This window comes from Bombus vancouverensis, chromosome 9 (genome assembly GCF_051014615.1).
Source record: "Bombus vancouverensis nearcticus chromosome 9, iyBomVanc1_principal, whole genome shotgun sequence".
Lineage (NCBI taxonomy): Eukaryota > Metazoa > Arthropoda > Insecta > Hymenoptera > Apidae > Bombus > Bombus vancouverensis.
Genome location: NC_134919.1, coordinates 3,966,590 through 3,985,220, shown reverse-complemented (window position 1 = coordinate 3,985,220; position 18,631 = coordinate 3,966,590). Strand labels below are relative to the sequence as shown.

General features: G+C 42.6%; 1 protein-coding gene across 1 annotated transcript in view; it reads left to right on the top strand.

Annotated features, from left to right (window-relative positions):
• Nucleotides 1-16,958, top strand: part of nAChRalpha1 (nicotinic acetylcholine receptor alpha1) — a 147,321-nt gene extending 130,363 nt beyond the window's left edge. Inside the window, exons 6-7 of the mRNA XM_033343388.2 lie at nucleotides 4,527-5,579; nucleotides 16,293-16,958. Coding sequence (XP_033199279.1) covers nucleotides 4,527-5,579; nucleotides 16,293-16,496 — 1,257 coding nt within the window. The 3' untranslated portion in view covers nucleotides 16,497-16,958. The remainder of the gene's footprint in view (nucleotides 1-4,526; nucleotides 5,580-16,292) is intronic.
• Nucleotides 16,959-18,631: the final 1,673 nt, after the last annotated feature.

Below are 18,631 nucleotides of genomic sequence, written 5' to 3'. Positions count from 1 at the left end.
TCGAAATATCCGTCCGTGTCTTAAACATCTCCGGCAGCCTAAAAGGGGTGCGCTTCTACCGCGTGAAATATTTCACGCCCTTGCTCGCTCGTGTAGACGTATAATCTCTCAACACTGGGCTGCAGCGTGGAGCCAGGCATCGGGAAAACGTCATGATTCATCGGCCCTGCTTTTGACGAGTCTTCTCGCTTCGCCAGCGTTTCCCCCAGGACTCTGATGAAACTTTTTCTCGCCTGTTGACGGATGCGTGCCTTTCGAGCTATCCTTTTCCCTTTTCCCTATCGATTGCCTCCGATATTCAAGCCTGAATCGATATAAACTTGCGTTTAAAGGGCATCGGGGCGCAAGAATCATCGTTGGTCTATTCGTGTCACAGATCGATTGATGAAAATACAATTGGCAGACTAAAGCGCTGGATGTTCCATTAAAACTGCCGAAAGCTAAAATGACGATCCGGATTTCAAATCCTAAATAGATTCTACTAGGACTGTGCATTAACGCCAGCACCAAGATCTATCGCTGTCATTGCGGATAGGTTTCTATTTGACCATCTCGCGGTCGAAGATTTCTCATACCCAATGGATTTGCAAGTGATTCTCGATATTCTCGGACACGTAGTCTTCCAGATTCTCCACGAGGGACACAAAAAGGTAAAGAAAAGGGAAGAATAATTTTGCGATAGTGGAAGATCACGAGGGCTTCAGCCAGATCGAAATCCTTTTCTCATCTTCCTGCGGACTCCCGCTGACCGAGGCACCTTCCTGTGGATGGACAGATTTATCCCATCCCAACAAATCCAGCTGTTCGTGGATTTCACCGCTGAACAACCATTGCGGAAATAAATCCCGCGTCTAGAACGATAAAATCGTTCCGTAGCGCCGGTGAACGTCCATTCCGGCAACCTCGCCGTTCCAGCAGCTCGTGCCCCCTCGAGCGCGGCTTTCCGCTCCTCGCGTTTCGATTCCAGTTTCCTTGGTTTCGCGGTTGTATCCTACGGCTTCCACCGAGATTCCTGGCCTCCCGCGTAATCTGCGTGCACGGCAAAGACATACGAAGATATATGTGGACTGTTCGCTCTACGTTTCCCGGATAATGTTAACAACGATACCACTGATGGTTGATTTAATAATAAATTTAATTTTTCAAACCAATTTTAACGAATTTTGAGTGTCGCGAATGAAATTCATAGATTGGATAGAAAGATGAAAACTATTCAAAAGGTATTTGAAATATTAGGTTGTCCGAAAAGTTTCTTTCGTTTCATAAGGTGATAATAGTTGAACAACAATTTCTGTTTTATATTATTTTATTGAATTAGGTATGATCCGTTCCGGCCTATTTTTATTACTATGTTCGTGCATGATTCAAGAAACTAATATAAAACAAAAAACATTGTGCGTGTATTATTTCCTTATAAAACGAAAGAAACTTTTCGGGCAAACTAATATGTCAGGTTGTTTCACGAGAAAGAAGGTTCGTTAATTGAGGTTAGGTTGGGGTTAGGTTAGGCAGCTCGAAAAACATTTTATTTGGAGAAGTATGGTGACTCGTTTAGAGCTTGCAATTTGACGCCGATAAAGGCGTGGCAATATCGAGGCCGAAATTTTATCGAAAGCAAACGTGTCCGCTCATAAACGCTGTCGTTAAGTGCTGTAGTGGATTGAGTGAGGATTAATAATTTGGAATACGAGAATTTGCTGCTGCAACCCATCAAATATATTTTGGATAAATATAATAAATATGAATAAATATAAATGCCGTCGAGAGACGTTCGTACAAATGAATTCGCAAAGATAGAGTATGATCGCTCGCGTAAAACTCGATAACTATAACTCGGATAACGACTCGTAGATATTGATCGATAATTCGTAGATACTCGGGATATACTAACTCGCTTGCGATCGCGTCCGTTTATTTATACTGGTCGGGGGAGTCGAAAAATTTGAATTTGTCTTAAATCTACGGTTGCCCATAACGGTGACTGTTTTGTCCGGAGTTTGCCTATCGATATGTTTCGTGCGTCAAAGCTGTGTCCGTGTTCCGAGGCACGAGAACAACACTAGTCGCTCTCGATCCGCCTCGTCCTATGACTCATGTGCGGCTACAGTGCATTACACGTCTATTCCTGCGACCGAATGGTGCAAATACTTGGCGTAGTCGGAGCTATCGATTCCTTCCAATTTTATATGTCGGACGCGCAAACAACGTTTGACATTCGACGAAATACGAACGTTCGCAAAGTACATTGCAGGTGAGCGACTTTTCGATAATACTGGAACGCAATTTTCCAAGGTAAAAATTCTACGTTGAACTTTGACCTAATAACAACGGAATTATTAGATATCGTGAAAGAAATATTACTGGAAATGATAATAGCAGAATTCCTTTTGAATCTCCTCGCCTAGTGTCGCTATTTTTGTTCGAAATCTGATCCGTATAGAGCAAATCTATAACTCGTTACTCGCTTTCCACGATGATCTGTTCGACGAAAGGAAGTGTACAGGACATCGAGTAGAAGACTCGACCTACTTGGACATATCGATGGCATCGTTTTCCTCATTTCCTTCAAGACGGCCAATCGTGGCTCAACAAGTCTTCCAGAAGACCGAAGATAATCGTTAAGATGCTTCTTCGCATTTCCTTCCTGACGTCGATTCCCATTAGTGACGATTATCTGTCTGTAGATCGTAAATTAAGGAATCGAATCGAGAGATGTTTGCAGAACTCTCTGTAATCTGGCAGCTAACTCTTCTAACGTAAATTCGTCTGGGATTTCGTATAGAGGCACGTTAATAGCGCGAGAGTGGATGATAATAAAAAGAAAAGTAGAAAAAAACAAGGAATAAGAATGTCAGCAAGTTTTTAAAAAGCACTACGAGGACATAGAAAAAGGGATTTCCAGCACTAGAAAGAATTTCAGGGATTAAAAACTAGGATTCGTACTAGAAAATACCAGGAGGAAAGGAGGAATGTCAGCACCTAAAATAACCGCAAGAATTCAACATAAATAATTAGAAAACTTCAACAGCATAAAGGATATTTTCACGAAATGAATTTCAGTAGTAAAATATAACAGCGACAGTCTATGTCACTGAACTAGACTCGTTCAGACCAGACAGTCCAAGGAAAGGACAAAATGTTAAAACTAAAAGTCATAAAGGGCTATCAAGAGAAAACCGCATCGAAAGCAGTACTCGAGAAGGTTCTGCTTTCTTTCTGGAATTACACGACACAGTTCAGTGGCTAGGTTCCTGTTGTTCGATTAGTAGCAGGAAGATGATACGGCAGGAAGAAGAGGACGAAGGAAAGGAGTGCGGTTTAACGCGCGGAGATGTCCTCGCGAAGCTATCAGAAGATCTCAGAAGTGGTCCGGAGAGGATCAAGGAGCGTCTAGCTAGCGGCGGAAGTTCGATGGAAGAGAGATTTGGAGTTTATTCCTATTCTCAGATTCGACAACTCCGAGTGAAACCCACCGCCTATCCCGGCGACCCATTAGGGCTATCCAATTTCTTTCGTTCGCTAGCTCCGACTTTTCTTCCCGGCTGATCCTTGCTCCTTCCTCGTCCACTTTCCTCGTCTCCGTCTTTAAACAATCGGATTCGCCACGAGGAAAGTAAAATCAAGAAGATACTCTGCATCGCGAGTCTTATAGAGTTTCGATGAGACATTTGTAACAGCAAGAGAGGAAACAGACGTCGTCCTTCGGAGTCATTTTATTTTTGGTTTAAGCATCCCTCGTTTCCCAGTTAAGCGACGTCTCACGAAATACCCTTATTATTCGTCAGTCCTTCTCTTCTCGCCCCCTGTTTCACTCTCAGGCACGTACACGCGCGAACCTATATACGTAACCCTCTGTCAAATGGCTGATTTCGCGTAACGCTCCTTATCTGAAGCCTCAATTAGACGGTACACTGCGCCATGATAATCTTTAAACGAACCAATTACCGTTCTCCGTACCTTGGATAATTTACTTGCACGTTCCGATGTTAGGATGCGATAGGAAGAATTAAGTAGACGATCATCTAGCTGTTTCGACTATCTGCGACCAAAAGGAACAATCATAATAACATCAGTCTACCTAGTTTGATCCGATTGTCAAGAAGTTTGTATAGAAACGTAGTTGTTTAGGAATGTATTTGTGCCGGAAGATTTAACTTGCTCTACAAAAGGTCTTTTGGAAGTAAGCAACTCTTTTATATCGCTGCAGAAAACTACTGTAGATAAACTTGCCTGTATCGTTCAACTATGTTCAACGACAAATAACATTAGCGACAACGTAGACTTTTCTCAGACTACGACGTTCTCCTCATCTTAACTGTTATATGCAACTGCGCTCTCAACGATAACCATTGCAATCGCGTTAGTCGCTTAACCATAATAACATAATCTAAAATCAGTGGTTTCCCCCTTCTCTTCTTCCTTTCCCATTTTTTCTATTTTTCTTTCTTTTCCTTTTGCTTCGCGTCATCTCGTCTCATCGTATCCGACGTAGACAAAGAAACTGATAGTCAAACGTATGTCCGCAGGTCGACTTACGACACCTGGCCCAGACCGAAGACTCGAACCAAATTGAGGTCGGGATCGACCTAACCGACTACTACATTTCCGTCGAGTGGGACATCATAAAAGTGCCTGCCGAGAGGAACGAGGCGTTCTACATATGCTGCGAGGAGCCCTACCCCGATATCGTGTTCAATATCACCCTACGCCGCAAGACCCTCTTCTACACGGTGAACCTAATCGTACCGTGCGTGGGCATATCTTTTCTCTCGGTGCTGGTGTTCTACCTGCCGAGCGACAGCGGCGAGAAAGTCTCGCTGTCGATCTCGATTCTGCTGTCGTTGACGGTGTTCTTCCTATTGTTGGCCGAGATCATACCGCCCACGTCGTTAACGGTACCGTTGCTCGGCAAGTACCTGTTGTTCACGATGGTACTGGTCACCCTATCCGTGGTGGTGACGATAGCCGTGTTGAACGTGAATTTTCGCTCGCCCGTCACTCATCGTATGGCGAAATGGGTGCGGGTGGTGTTCATACAAAAATTACCGCGGTACCTTCTGATCGAGAGGCCGAAAAAGGACGACGACGACGACGAAGAGGAGGAGATGGTGGTGGTAGGGAGAAACGGCGTCGGTGTCGCCGTGGTGAACGCCGACGGCGAGCCCGTCGGCGACGATGACGACGACGACGACGTCGAAGCGACCAACGGGAAACCGCCCGAAGGCATGCTCACCGATGTGTTCCATGTACAAGAGACTGATAAGTACGATACGTACTACGGCAACAGGTTCAGCGGGGAGTACGAGATACCTGCACACGGATTGCCACCATCAGCAACTAGGTACGACCTCGGTGCCGTGGCCACCGTAGGTACCGTAGCGCCCTGCTTCGAGGAACCCTTACCCTCGCTGCCACTGCCGGGGGCTGACGACGATCTGTTCGGCCCAGCCAGCCCCGCATACGTTCACGAGGACATCAGCCCCACATTCGAGAAGCCGTTGGTACGCGAGATCGAGAAGACCGTCGACGATGCCAGGTTTATCGCTCAGCATGCCAAGAACAAGGACAAATTTGAGAGCGTGAGTATATTTTACCGGCATCTTTTCTTACTTCAGGCCTCTCCCATATGATACTACGATCTTACGTATAATGTCGATGAATTACTATTATAAAGATATAAGAGTTTATTCTAACGCGCGCAGGCTAGTTCGCAAGTAAATATCAGAACAACTGCCGATTCCGAAACACAAATTAAATTTTGATCCTTTCAACCGGGCCCCTTTAATCGGAAATATCTACAATTACGAAATTGAAAGAAAAACCGAAATTGAAAGGCTCGGTCCTGCCTCTCATTTGCGAGTCTCGTGTTTGATATCTATTTTACCGATTTCACGATGATTCTCGAGGTTGAGAAACTATTCGACGCGAATCGTGACTGCTGTGGGATCGATACTCCATTTTGGAGAGTGCGCGTGAAATAATACGAGCTCGTTCGTTCCCGTGAACCTAGCGAAAGAATATCGAGTAGAAAGAGAAGCGTATTGATCTGGACGGTAGCCTGATCGGGCAACGCTCTTTAATCTTTACGAGTAATCCACGTGACGGGATCGGTAATGGGGCGTGCAAATCACCGCTCGCTCGGTGTGATCATGGGGCAGGCAACTAGGCAAGGGTCAGTGAAAGCGAATTATAACGAATCATTTACAAGAACCGTGGTTTGAAATCTGATAGGCCGACAGTAGTAGTATCAGATCGTATTAATCAGCAGGAAACACATCAGGATCCGATTGCTGTTAATAGCTTTAGTTCCGAATGCTTGGATTTATACGCTTTCTTGCGCCTCTCTGCGAATATCCTCGCGTGGAAACTAACAATTCAAACATATCAAGATCGAATTCATTTCGCTTGGAAAATGTAGAACTTCTTCGCTTCCACGCGCAGATTAATGCAACAATGATCGAGATCTCATTCAGCGAGTAACCCTAAATTAATTAATTCAAAAGTCACATCGTGGAATACACACTCTCGTTTTTATTTCACAAATACGCAGAATGTTAAAGAAAGAAGGATCTACGACTTCGTAAACATATAGCGCAATAATAAAACTTACAGTATTAGGTTGTCCGGGAAGTGTCTTTCTTTCGCAAACGTGTTTTTTTACAACAATGCAACTTCATACAAACGCGAAACCAAGTGTGTGAAATGTCGCGGTGTTTATCTCAACAGTACAAAATGGATCGTACGTAATTCGATATAATAAAATAAAACAAAAAACGTTGTGCGTCTATTATTTCCTCATAAAACGAAAGAAACTTTTCGGAAAACCTAATACAATGGTGGAGTTGAAAGTTAGATACAATTTACAAGCTAAATCGTATAAACAGACATTTCACGTATTGCCTTATTAGCTAAAAGATGTAAAATACTTTGGTTAATTTACTCATCCAGTCGTTCAAGCCCGTGAACTATAACACTAACTTAGACTTTACAACCTTGTTATGTTTCCGTCGTCGAGTATTTCTCCAACGATAGAATCCTGCTAACTATGTTTCTCGAGACGAACTAATAATTCGTCGATAGAACCCTAAAATGATGGGTACTTACAGTAACCGGAACGAAGATATACCAAACATGATCTCTCAGCGAAGGATTAACCGGTCGCCAACTTACAATTAGCAATTACGCGTATGAATTTTAACACAGGCATTTGTCCTAAGGTAGACAAGAAGTACGGCATGTATCCCGTAACCACGCTACGAATTATAGCTGATGCGTCGCAAATTAACCGTGTTTCACTATGTACAGTACTCTTATTCGACCATATAGCCGAACGTTATATCGAACGATCGGGTCCAACTCGGTTTCCGTCATCGATATTAATTCGCAAGTGTCAGATTCGAACAACCGTTTTCATAGAGGTGGCCATTGTCAGGCTTCATTGCCATTGTCGAAAAAAGTTTTCAGTTAGAGTTTTCAGCCAGCTATATTGGCTTTTTCCTGAAAAATATTGTACCACCTAAAATAATAATACATCGAACAACGACAAATACACTTTATCTCTTGCACTACGCTACTACAGGGTATATATGTATGTATGAATATTTATGTGCGATAGAGTAATCATATCGGAAAAGTTAATCAGAGTTTCGTAATGTATATTTCGAAATTCGTAAAATGAAAGTAGAAAATCACAAATGACGAGATCTTCGAAAAAAAACTTCGGCTCTGCTGGTTCACATTTTTCTATTAGCCGGCGAATCCTTTTACCATCGAAAGTAAATATCTTGCACTGCGTGTGCTATCACGAGTGGATGAGTAAACCAGTTGCCTGTCCATTTTGACTTGGGCGCTAAGTCCTGACAGGCAACGCTGTCATCCGACCGAGTGGAAAGGAGCAGGAGTCTCGATAAGCTGGTGGAAAGTCGGTCGCGATCGTTTCCCATCAATCTTCCTCCATACTATACACCCTTAGCAACCTGTTAAACTTCTCGACGTACGTAAGGCAGGAAGGAAAGGCTGTTAAAGGATGGTGAGAAACGCGTGACTCGCCAAGCAGCGAGCTCTACTAGTGTGAAATTGAAAGAAGGGGAGCAGGATACATGGAAGCTTTGAAAAAATATATTTTCAGATACATTTTTTATGAAGTTTGAAAGAAACATTGTAGCGAAAAGCAGCAATTTATTCCAAGCGAAATCGTTGAATAAATCAAGAAAATTGGTCTACCATTCGCAGGTTAAAAGTTTCGCGCCTTGTCTGATTTACGATGGGATATTCTACCGGAAGAAACGAGGGCAAAGTTCAGAGACGATTAAAAGACACTATCCTTTATATTTTTTCATTAACTCTTTTATACCGTTTGTACAGCTATTTTATGGAAGTTAGAAAGTTATCGAATAGGAACGGCGTTCTTGCAGGAAATTTTCGAAAAATTACAAGCGGAGCGACGATAGGGCGCGTGTTAGCAGAAACTTTCGGCGAGTTGCTCGTGGCTCTGTAGTGTGGCAAAGTAGTTCCGTGGATGGAAAACTTCGAAAATTGGTTTTGACGTTGACGCGGTCTCAGCACGGGGAGAATGCGTCTCCAAGTTGAAACATTTGTCCGGGGGCCGGCCGTAAATTCGAACGAATTTATGCTTCCTATTTCGTATTTGCGCAGAACGAGCGGTGTGGCACACTTTCCTGCATCCATCCTGTATCGAGTTTATTCTCGTTCCTCCGGGACTTCCCTTACCTAGCAAAATCTCCTCGTTTCTTTGGAAATTTCATCGTGGATCGCGGAACCTTTCGGTTTCTTCCTCTTTCCGTTAAAACATCGATGACAGAAAGTTGCTGTCCGTGACTGTTATTCCAAGGAAGAAGTTCGTCAGGAAACGAGCGGTTATCGGAAGTTGCAGCTTGGCTGTTTCGACAGGGCGAGGCTGGTGGACGACGGAGTTTTCAACTCTTGAGTAGTTTTTAGTACACTTTATAGTTACATGGTTGGCAAAGTTTGTCCAAAAGTTCAACAGACAAAAGTATGATAATTCATTGGCAAGAAAAATTGCTGTTTCTAGAAATTCTAATTGTACCGTAAATTGTAGCATAGACTTATTCTCTACTTTCCCGATAATACGAACGTATTCCATGAAACTCGAACGCGGTAAGCCTATCATCAATAACTATCGTAGATAGTCGTTCCTCCACTCTTCTTCTTCTTTCTCTTCTACTTTTTACCCCTTTTACTTTTTACAATTAAATGGAATTACATGATAAATTCAATTAACGAATATCACTTAAGATTTAAGACTGAACTAATAAAATAAATAGTCTCAATGTCGTCGTTTAATTTAGCTATAAACGCCGGAGAACGCATCACGACGACATGGACACATTCTGCGTTCGATTGAAAATGTCATCGATCATTTCTACAGTTGTCTTCAGTTTACGTAACAGGTATACGCGACACGATTTTTGAAATACACTGTAGAATTTTCGCTGTCCCGAAATTCGATGTTCGAGCATATCGTGGCGCGGTTTGCCGCATAGTTATCTCGAACGATCTAATATCTTGAACAAGATACTCTACATCTGGACGGAGCCAAGGCGGGCCAGGCTGAAATTCAATCTATCGATTTCTCGAGTCACGATCCCGGAGATGCCTTGATTTCCGCGCGCTGGCCGCATCAACCCGGTGACTTCCGGTTGCTTCGGAGGAGCCAACCCCGTACAGGGGTTGCCCTGTTCAGGGACGCGGAAAGTAGCGCTGGCGTTCATAAATTATCGACGGGAACTGTCTGTCGCGCGAACGCACTGCGGCAAAGTTCCGCTTGCTGCTAAATGTGCGTTTGTATTCACGCCAATGCACGCGTGCTGCAGCGATTAAAATGCGGCCTGTGCGTGCGACTGTGATTTCCTGTGCGCATTGCAGAGAGGATTTTGCGTTTTTGTGCCCGCAGATTTTGATTCTCTGCGTGTTTGCTGAATTGACAGTATTTATGGTCTGACTAGAACCGTCGTTTTCTATTTGACAATAGAACAGCCCTTTTCTATTCCATTATCCGAACATTTTTATCTGCCTATTAGTTCAAATATGGAAGTCTTTATTACACTATTTACTTTATTGCACTTATTATACTTTATTACGCGTCTCATTTTTGCCGTATCACTTTTATTGCGACCATAGATATATCTTCTATGTATATGCATACCTAGTATGTCTAAGTGGCCATATTAAATGTCGGTAGTGCTACTGTTAGATAGCATCAAACGTAGTTTGAAATTCTTAATTGAAATTCGACCCTTTATCAGATGGCGGGGAAAAAGTGGTAAGGAAAATGTTATATTCAGTGAAAACTGTCGAATAATCCGGTCTGGTATCGCGCTATATCTCACGCGATGCCGATCTTCCGATCGTGTATTCGCTTTTTATTGGAATTTATGGGGAGCATCATCGATCGAATCGCTATTCTTCAATTTCTTTATGGAACGGTTCTTTCTCCGTTATTCCTCCCTTCCACGTATTTTCTTTGTTCTGTTATTCACAGAAAAATCCTCGCAAGCTTCGATATTTCTCTCAGATACCATCAAACGTATCGAATGAAACATCGAAATTTCATTGCCATCGTGCAACAATGATAAACGAAAAATGCATGAATGCCTGTAATCAATCGGCAGTCAAATCGTAGAAGAATTCAATTTAAACGCCGTTGTTTAACGCGGTTTAATTTCCAAATAAGCCTCTAAAACGGTCGAACCGAAATGTATTCCATATTTTCGTGTGCACGCGAAGGACGAACCGCAAACCGTCGAGGAATTAACTGTTCCTAATGCGGCGAGACGAGTGTTTTGAACGAATTTCATGGGTCGACAGTCAAACTCGTAACTTTCGAGAGAACAGGTGCATCGTCCGTTGCGTCCACGAATTCGTTAAGGTCGGTATTTTCGTATGTTATTATCGTTGCGTATCAGTTGTGATGATATAATATACTGCAGTTGCGATATAATATAATGCAACGATATACAGATAATTTATTCCTGTATTATCACTGAATAATATTAACACTTTGACTGCCACGTTGGTCATGTATGACCGGCTATGGTTTCTCATGCGACGCCACGGTGGTCATTGGTGACCGGAGCGCTTGAACTTCTTACAATTGTAAAAATTGTATGAAAATTGACAGTTAGGGCATTTTGAATATAACCGATAAGTAGAAGATACTTTGAAATAAAAAGTGTCATATTGAACAATTAAACATCTTTATTAGAACATCAATAAAAGAAAAATGAGAACAAATCTTGTATCTAACGGTGCACTTTGTTAAAACACTTTAAACATAAATGTGGTTCATCTATACAATCTGGACAATAGGTGGTTACCTGTTTGGTCCGAATTTTAGCAATTTTTGATCCTAACTGTTTAACAATTTTTTTATAGCACTCTCCGCAAAATTTTCGTGCCAGGTACGCTTGCCCTTCTTTCTTCCGCATTTCGTGTCGCATTTTTGTCGAATAAGTATATTTGACTGCTCTGGTGAATGGCACTGTGTAAGGTGCATTGCGAGTGCCATTCTAAAATCTGATACCTTGAGTTTTGTTTTTGTTGCTTGTTTATAGAGTATCATCGCGTTTGAAATTGATGTATTTAACAATAACTCTAAAGCTAATTTTATATACCGCTTGAGGGTTCTTCTATGTGGTGTAGAATATGCTATCATTTGATCTGATAAATCTACAGCACAGTTTCCTCTGTTGTGATCTACCACTACCATTGGTTTATCACAAACATAATCTTTTTTGCGGACCTCTACCATTTCAGCCGAATGTTTTGTCGAAATCATAGAAATAATCATAATGCTGTTTACTAATATGTTCTACACGTTTCAACAATATATTCTGGACGTTTCGCTTACGACGACATAACAAATGCGAATGGTTTGTTGAAATGGTTTGTTATAATATGTCGCTATCAACTGTTACCAAGGCGCCACGGTGGTCACCCGTAACCACCAATAAGATAAACGGCCCATTGGGGAAGAATGTTGTCTTACATCATCAATTTATTATTATTTTGCCATTATATGCTTTGAATAATAAAAATAATCCCGTGACGTCCTGAGCGAAACATGTGATGTCGGCGTGGCAGTCAAATGCTACTGTGATAAATGCTACTATGTACAATGAGTTCAATTAATTGCGGATACATATCAATTTATTATATGCTTAAGGGGAAGAAGAGATAGTAACTCTTAACTAACCTTGGAAGATAAGGAGAAAATGTCAATTTCTGTGACGACAGATCTTTACTAACTATTTTGAGTCCCTAGCAGCGCGATCTCGCTGTGTAGATTTTGTGTCGAAAAGTCCCAGTACATTCGAACGCCACGGACAACTGACGGACTATCTCGTTGCTACCTTCTCAATAATTTTGATTGGACAAAACTTGAAATATTTCTAAATTAATAAGTATGCATATATAATAATATAAATGTATTTCATAAAATAACAAATATGACGAGCGCTATTGCGCCGTTTACTTTAGTTCACAATCGATTAAGACAAGCGCTATCGCTCTGTTCGCGATTTTTCGAGCCTGTTTTTTCAAAGATCTCTGAGACTCAAACGGTTAAGAGTGAAGCGAAAGAACTTTACCGGAAAAGGTTATATATTATTCACATAAAGCTTCTGACACATTTTTAAAATAAATCTTCTACCAGCACAATATTGGGATATGAAGAGTTAGGAACTTTTTGACTTGTAATCATCGCCGAAAGTAAAAAGGAGTAAAAAGGAACGAAATAAATAAGAACGCGTATTGAAAGAACACAGAAATAGCAGCGGAATTATATGCGCATAATAAATCTGACCTAAAGCTAATTATTCCTAACTCGTTGATAAAGAGAATTCCGTTTTGTAACAATAGAAATAATTCAAACACGAGGCGTCCATGGCAGAAATAATTGAACGACGAAACAATGATACGCTCTCCGCCCAAATTGCCTCAGTTGAATATCGTAGCATTCCTTTGATGTGGTAGCAAAAAAACTGACAAAAGATACTCGTTGCTTTTTTTCGAATGGAAAACCCGTACAGAACCGTATATTTAAGGCTGTAGATTCGTAACTTTTCAATTTATAGAACAAACTGTGTAATCAAAATTATATTTATCGTTATTTTGTAATTTATTGTTATGCCTTCGTAATGAACAAAAGGTAACAAAAACCACACTCAAAAGTTTAAGTACAGCGTGATTTACAACTACATGTCTACGTTTCAGAGCTGAATCTACACAGTAAAATGTTTAAAAAATTCATGTAAAAAACATGTAAAAAACCGTATTCCGAATCAATCCGATCGATATATATTTGTACTCTGTATCAATTTCATTTGCGAATCCGCCGAAGAGAAAATCATTGTGACTCGTGACGTGTTCTTTTCCATCGTTGTGAATTCGTCAAAACTGAATAACCGAAAGAGGAAACGTAACGTCTCGTGGTTGACCACCGAAAGGTCTCGGGATGAATGAAAAGGGCTTTGTGAGTTTGTATTCTCGGGGCTGCTGAATCCTCTGGCCGCATGACCCGTGTTAAACATGCTTAATTCGGTTAATATCCTGCTGCGAGAAAGCACGAGCGTTTCCCGAGAGAAAAAAAACCGCACCGCTGAATGCTTGCGTATTTGATTCGTCATCCATGCAAAACCTGACTATATTGGCGTAGAATTACGCGGCTGAAGTGTACTTCGTCATTTGTGATTTATCGCGCGTGTTTTGTGAGAAAGCATTGCAAGCACCTATGTATAGTTCTATACATGTACAGGATGTTCTGTGACTGATGGCACAACCGGAGGTAAAGGCCGGGAGGAGGGATGAAAACACGAAATAGAAATTTGTCATACGTGGCGATTTTTCGAGAAAATTTAGAATTTGCTTGAAAAGTGTCGACGGTTCTTGCTATAGACGAATATCTTCGTGTCTAAGTAATGGAAAGAGGGTGTGCAGCGAAACAGGACAATAAATTTTAGTAGTTTATGATAGAAGAAACTTGATACAAAGGGTACAAATGGGAAATAATTTCTAAGGGAATAAAATTGATCGTACATGAATATCCTATTCAACGTGTATTCTTCATTACAGAACACAATAAACACAAAGATAAGTGGAGGTACCGGGCGCTTTATCAGGCAAATATTTAAAGTGAGTTTTTTCCTAAGCGAAACTTTGTACGAGAAAGTTTCATTCTACTCACTTTTTCGTACAAGTTTTCCTTTCCGCTTACGTCACCGTGTGCGAATATTCTGCACTTTCATTGTCACCGCCATAGCTTCAGTTCTGTTTCTTACATTAAACTTAACTGCGGGAAAATTTTAAGGCTACCTGATCTATGAGCAGAGATAGCGAGATAGAACGAGACGACCGAATTCCATCGTTCACATTCTATAACAGTTTCCCTATATAGTTTGGGGAAAAGGAGGCGTTTGCAACGATCGGATGGTATCTGGCGATTCTGAAGCTGATTTTGGAATGTAGATGGCTGAGGATAACTGGAATAAACGAAGCTGGGAATAAAAGCAACCAACCAGAGATAGCGAGTAGATAGACGAAACCTCTTTCCTTATCTTTCATTTTTTTATTTCTCCTCCGCTAGAAAGCTACTTATTCTTTCGCATCTCGCGAATATCTCGCGAATCCTAAAGGAATCTTAAATTCCACCGCGTGGACACCAGGTACAGGAGCTTCATTCCGCTGATTTCCCTCAATAGAGGAGAAGCAATCGACCGCAAATCATTTTTTGATTTATCCGAAAGAAATAAAAAATTTTAGTCGACCTAACAAACCTTTTACAGTAACCTAAGGAAATAAACTACGTTCTGTGACTGGTCCATGATCTCGACGCGTTACGATATAGCCAACAGCGAGCTTTCTTCGCCAGCAGCGGATTGGCCGCTCGCCAAAGGTAAATGTCATGAGGGTGCCAGCGAAAAGAACTTTACCCGCCTTGATCCCGGATTAAACAAACTTTCTAGATCACCGTAATTCCCTCCCTCCACCTTTCTCTTCGTATATCTCGTTCCCCCTTCGTATTCTCTTCTTCCCCCACTTGATTTTCATTCCTTGGTATCCGCGTGAGTCATTCGATCTTTGTCTCATCGCGAAGGTATCGTATCGGAATGATCGGATCGAGTTCGTTATTGGATCACTGTAGGCGGAGTAAGCTCGTTTATCGAGATAAAAGCGCGCCGTGCGTGAACCGATTCCGAAGAAAGCGACGTGGAACGACGCACGAAAAGGTTGTGTGGAATTGAAAAGGGAACGATATACCGAGCGACGTTCCTGGGCAAGATATCATAAAAGTATCGGGTGTCTGTTTTATCGTCCACTTCCTCCCTTGTCACGAAGGAAATCGAAAGAAGTCGATACACCCATGGAATGAGGGATCAGTTGTCTGTGTTACCAGTTTCCAGGATGGACGAGACCGACTCTATTTCTCGTCCTCTCTGCTTCTCAACGTTTGCTACAAGTCGTAAGGGTACTCGATTGAAAGTTCGAAAATACAACTCATCTTTTAGCTAGATATAGAGAGCTCGATGACGAAGAGCCACATGGATCCTTGCTAGATAGAGTAGATAGTTGGACGTTCAACGGAGGAAGAAAACTTGGAAAGAATGTTTCTCATTCCCTGAACTGGCTCGAAACGACGAAAGAATGTTGTGCTTGGCTGGATGGGAAGGATGATGATCGACTTGTCGAACGAGATATTTTATTTACGATAACGTTGGCAAGCTCGTGCCGTTACGAGGTCTCACGGTATTCTCAACTATCTCCTCGCGTAGTTTCTTTCTCTCGTTAGCCTCGCCAAGCGCACAAGTAACGTACATCGTTTATCTCTACGCGTGAGATTATGTCTTCGTTACGTAAGCTCAGGGAAGAGAAGACAGAAAGGGGCAGGGGGATAAAAGAGACTTGAAAATTGGAAATATTATAAGAGAAAATAGAATTACTATTATATTAGGTTGGCCGAAAAGTTTCTTTCGTTTTATAAGGAAATAATACACGCACAATGTTTTTTCGTTTTATATTAGTTTATTGAATTATGCACGAACATAATAATAGAAATAGGACGAAATGGATCATACCTAATTCAATAAACTAGTATAGAAATTGCTGTTCATCTATTATCACCTTATGACACGAACGAAACTGTTTGTATAAATTTATATTTCTACGAACTAGCTAAAGAAATAAAAGTTAGGCGGAGATTTGTTTGGTCTGTTTGAAGTTACAAGGATTACTGTATTTCAAATTCCTGATTTTAGGTGGAGGAGGACTGGAAATACGTGGCGATGGTGCTCGACCGGATTTTCCTCTGGATATTCACGGTGGCCTGCGTGCTTGGTACGGTGTTGATTATCCTGCAGGCGCCGAGTCTCTACGATACCACGAAGCCGATCGACATCAAGTACAGCAAGATCGCGAAAAAGAAGATGATGCTGATGAACATGGGTCCCGAGGAGGACTAGTCGACGATTCCGCGCGGCTTCGCGCCGCGTTCACAGCGGCAGCTGCTTCACCGTCGTCGCCGTCGTCGCGGGCATCATCGTCGCTGTTGTTGCCACCGCGGTCGCCGGCGTCGTCGTTCCCGTTGCACGCGTTATCGTTCTCGTCGTCGTCGTCGTCGCCGTCGTCGTCGTCGTCTTCGTCGTCGTCGTCGTCATTGTTATCGTCGTCGTCGTTGTCGTTCAGCGGCCGCCGCCCATCATCGAAACTGCCGATTTTCGCGTCGACATGCAAGAGGACCCTCTCTCGATCGCTGTTGCCAGAGATGATGAGACCTCCTAAAGAACACGGCCAGGAAAAAGTAGGAGGCAACGAGTGGCAGAAACGAAGATTCAGGAAGATGGCGTGGATCTTTCCCTCTCCGAATTGTGAATAAATCTGATATTCAGACTTCGATACTGAAACTCTTTTGAACGGGAGACGAGAGTGGGGCGCGGACTGGTTCAGAAGTGGGAAGGGGGGGGGGGAGAACGCGAACGAAATGGAGCGTACGAGTTTTGTCGAAAGAAAAATAGAGAAAATCCTGTGCATGGACGTGTGATCGGGAGCGTGTGAAAGGGAAACAAGAGGATGACGGAGCGAATGGGTGCGAGAGGGATGAGCGAGATTGAACGAACGAGACCGAGGAAGAGAGAGAATTGGGGGCAAGAGAGGGGAGAAAAAGTGCCAAATACGCGAAACACACGCGCAACGTATTTTTGTAAATCTGGTTTCATACGTAAGGCTAGAGTCGTGCGGCGAGACGTCGAACTGCCCGAACTGCCGATTTTATATAAGAAGACGTTTAAAACAAACACGTACACATTATATACACGCACGCATCTACGTACACTAGGAGCAGCTACGAGGGGAAACGTATACATGTGATTCTTACATATACACGCGCATACACGAACGTACAGACAACATCTTCACGCGCATACACGTACACATACGGGTTCACACTTGCGCAGGATCCAGCGTGTTAACATTTATACGTAACGAGATGAGTTAAAACGAGGAAAAATAAGAGAGAAGAAGGAAAAGAAGAGGAAGAAAGAAAACGCATCGGGAGAAGAGAAGGAAAAAAGAACACGAGGTAGACACACGCGTACGCGTGCGTATCCGTTCAAGGTGTGTGTACACGGTGTACATAGGTATATAGAAAAAGAATTATACATCTATTACGTGCGTAGATATAACTCGACGATCTCACAGCGTATGAGCACGCAACGCGATATTCATCCGCATATATCTCTCGACACATCGTATAATCACGGGAGTGCGCCGCGCTCGCGCGGTCACGACACACGCCACATTCACAACCGAGCACACGAACCGAGCTGGGAACCATAGGGAACCTCGCGGGAGAAACGTACGACGAAGGTGAATTCTTCGGGCTGGAGAATTGCTAGCGGTGATAAAGAACGAGACTCGTCGTCGTCGTCGTCGAGCCGGTGATTATCGTGCCAGGAAACGTGTGCTGTTCGCTCGAGCAACGGGGGACTCGGAGAAAGAAAAAACTGGAAATTTCCTCGTTCCTTCCACTCTTCTCTTTTCCTACACTTTTTCCCCTTTTTTTACTTCCAACTCGATCGTCGAACCAAGTAACGGCGCGCATAATCTTTATCGAAATCTTTTTAAACTCTTTTAACTCGTCCCTTGTAATCCTATTTTTAATCACCACCAAGTTCCTCATCAGTTACTAAAGCAAATGATTCGGTCGAACGCAGAATCCCGTGGTTCGGTTGTTCAATCGCGAGCCAGCGCACGGCCTGGTACGTCGATCCAGCCAGAAATCAAACGGCCGTTCAAATAGTTCTCTCGACCAACGAATCGTTCATCCGACAAGTGATTCCTTCGTCGTGCGTATTCTCGATAAATACACTGGAAAGAAAGAGGAGAGAATCGCGAGCATAGAAGCTCGCAAACAACTGCCAACTTTAGAAGCAACGGGCCCTGATCGATCCGATCGATTCTTAGAAGCGAGCAAACGTTATCGATAGATTTAAAGGAGGAAAACAGAGCAAAGGATGTTCCTTAGGAAGACTCGCCGTACCAGAGTGTACCAGGTCTGATAAAATGGGAATTTAACACGAGAATTATATCTCCGTTTCTT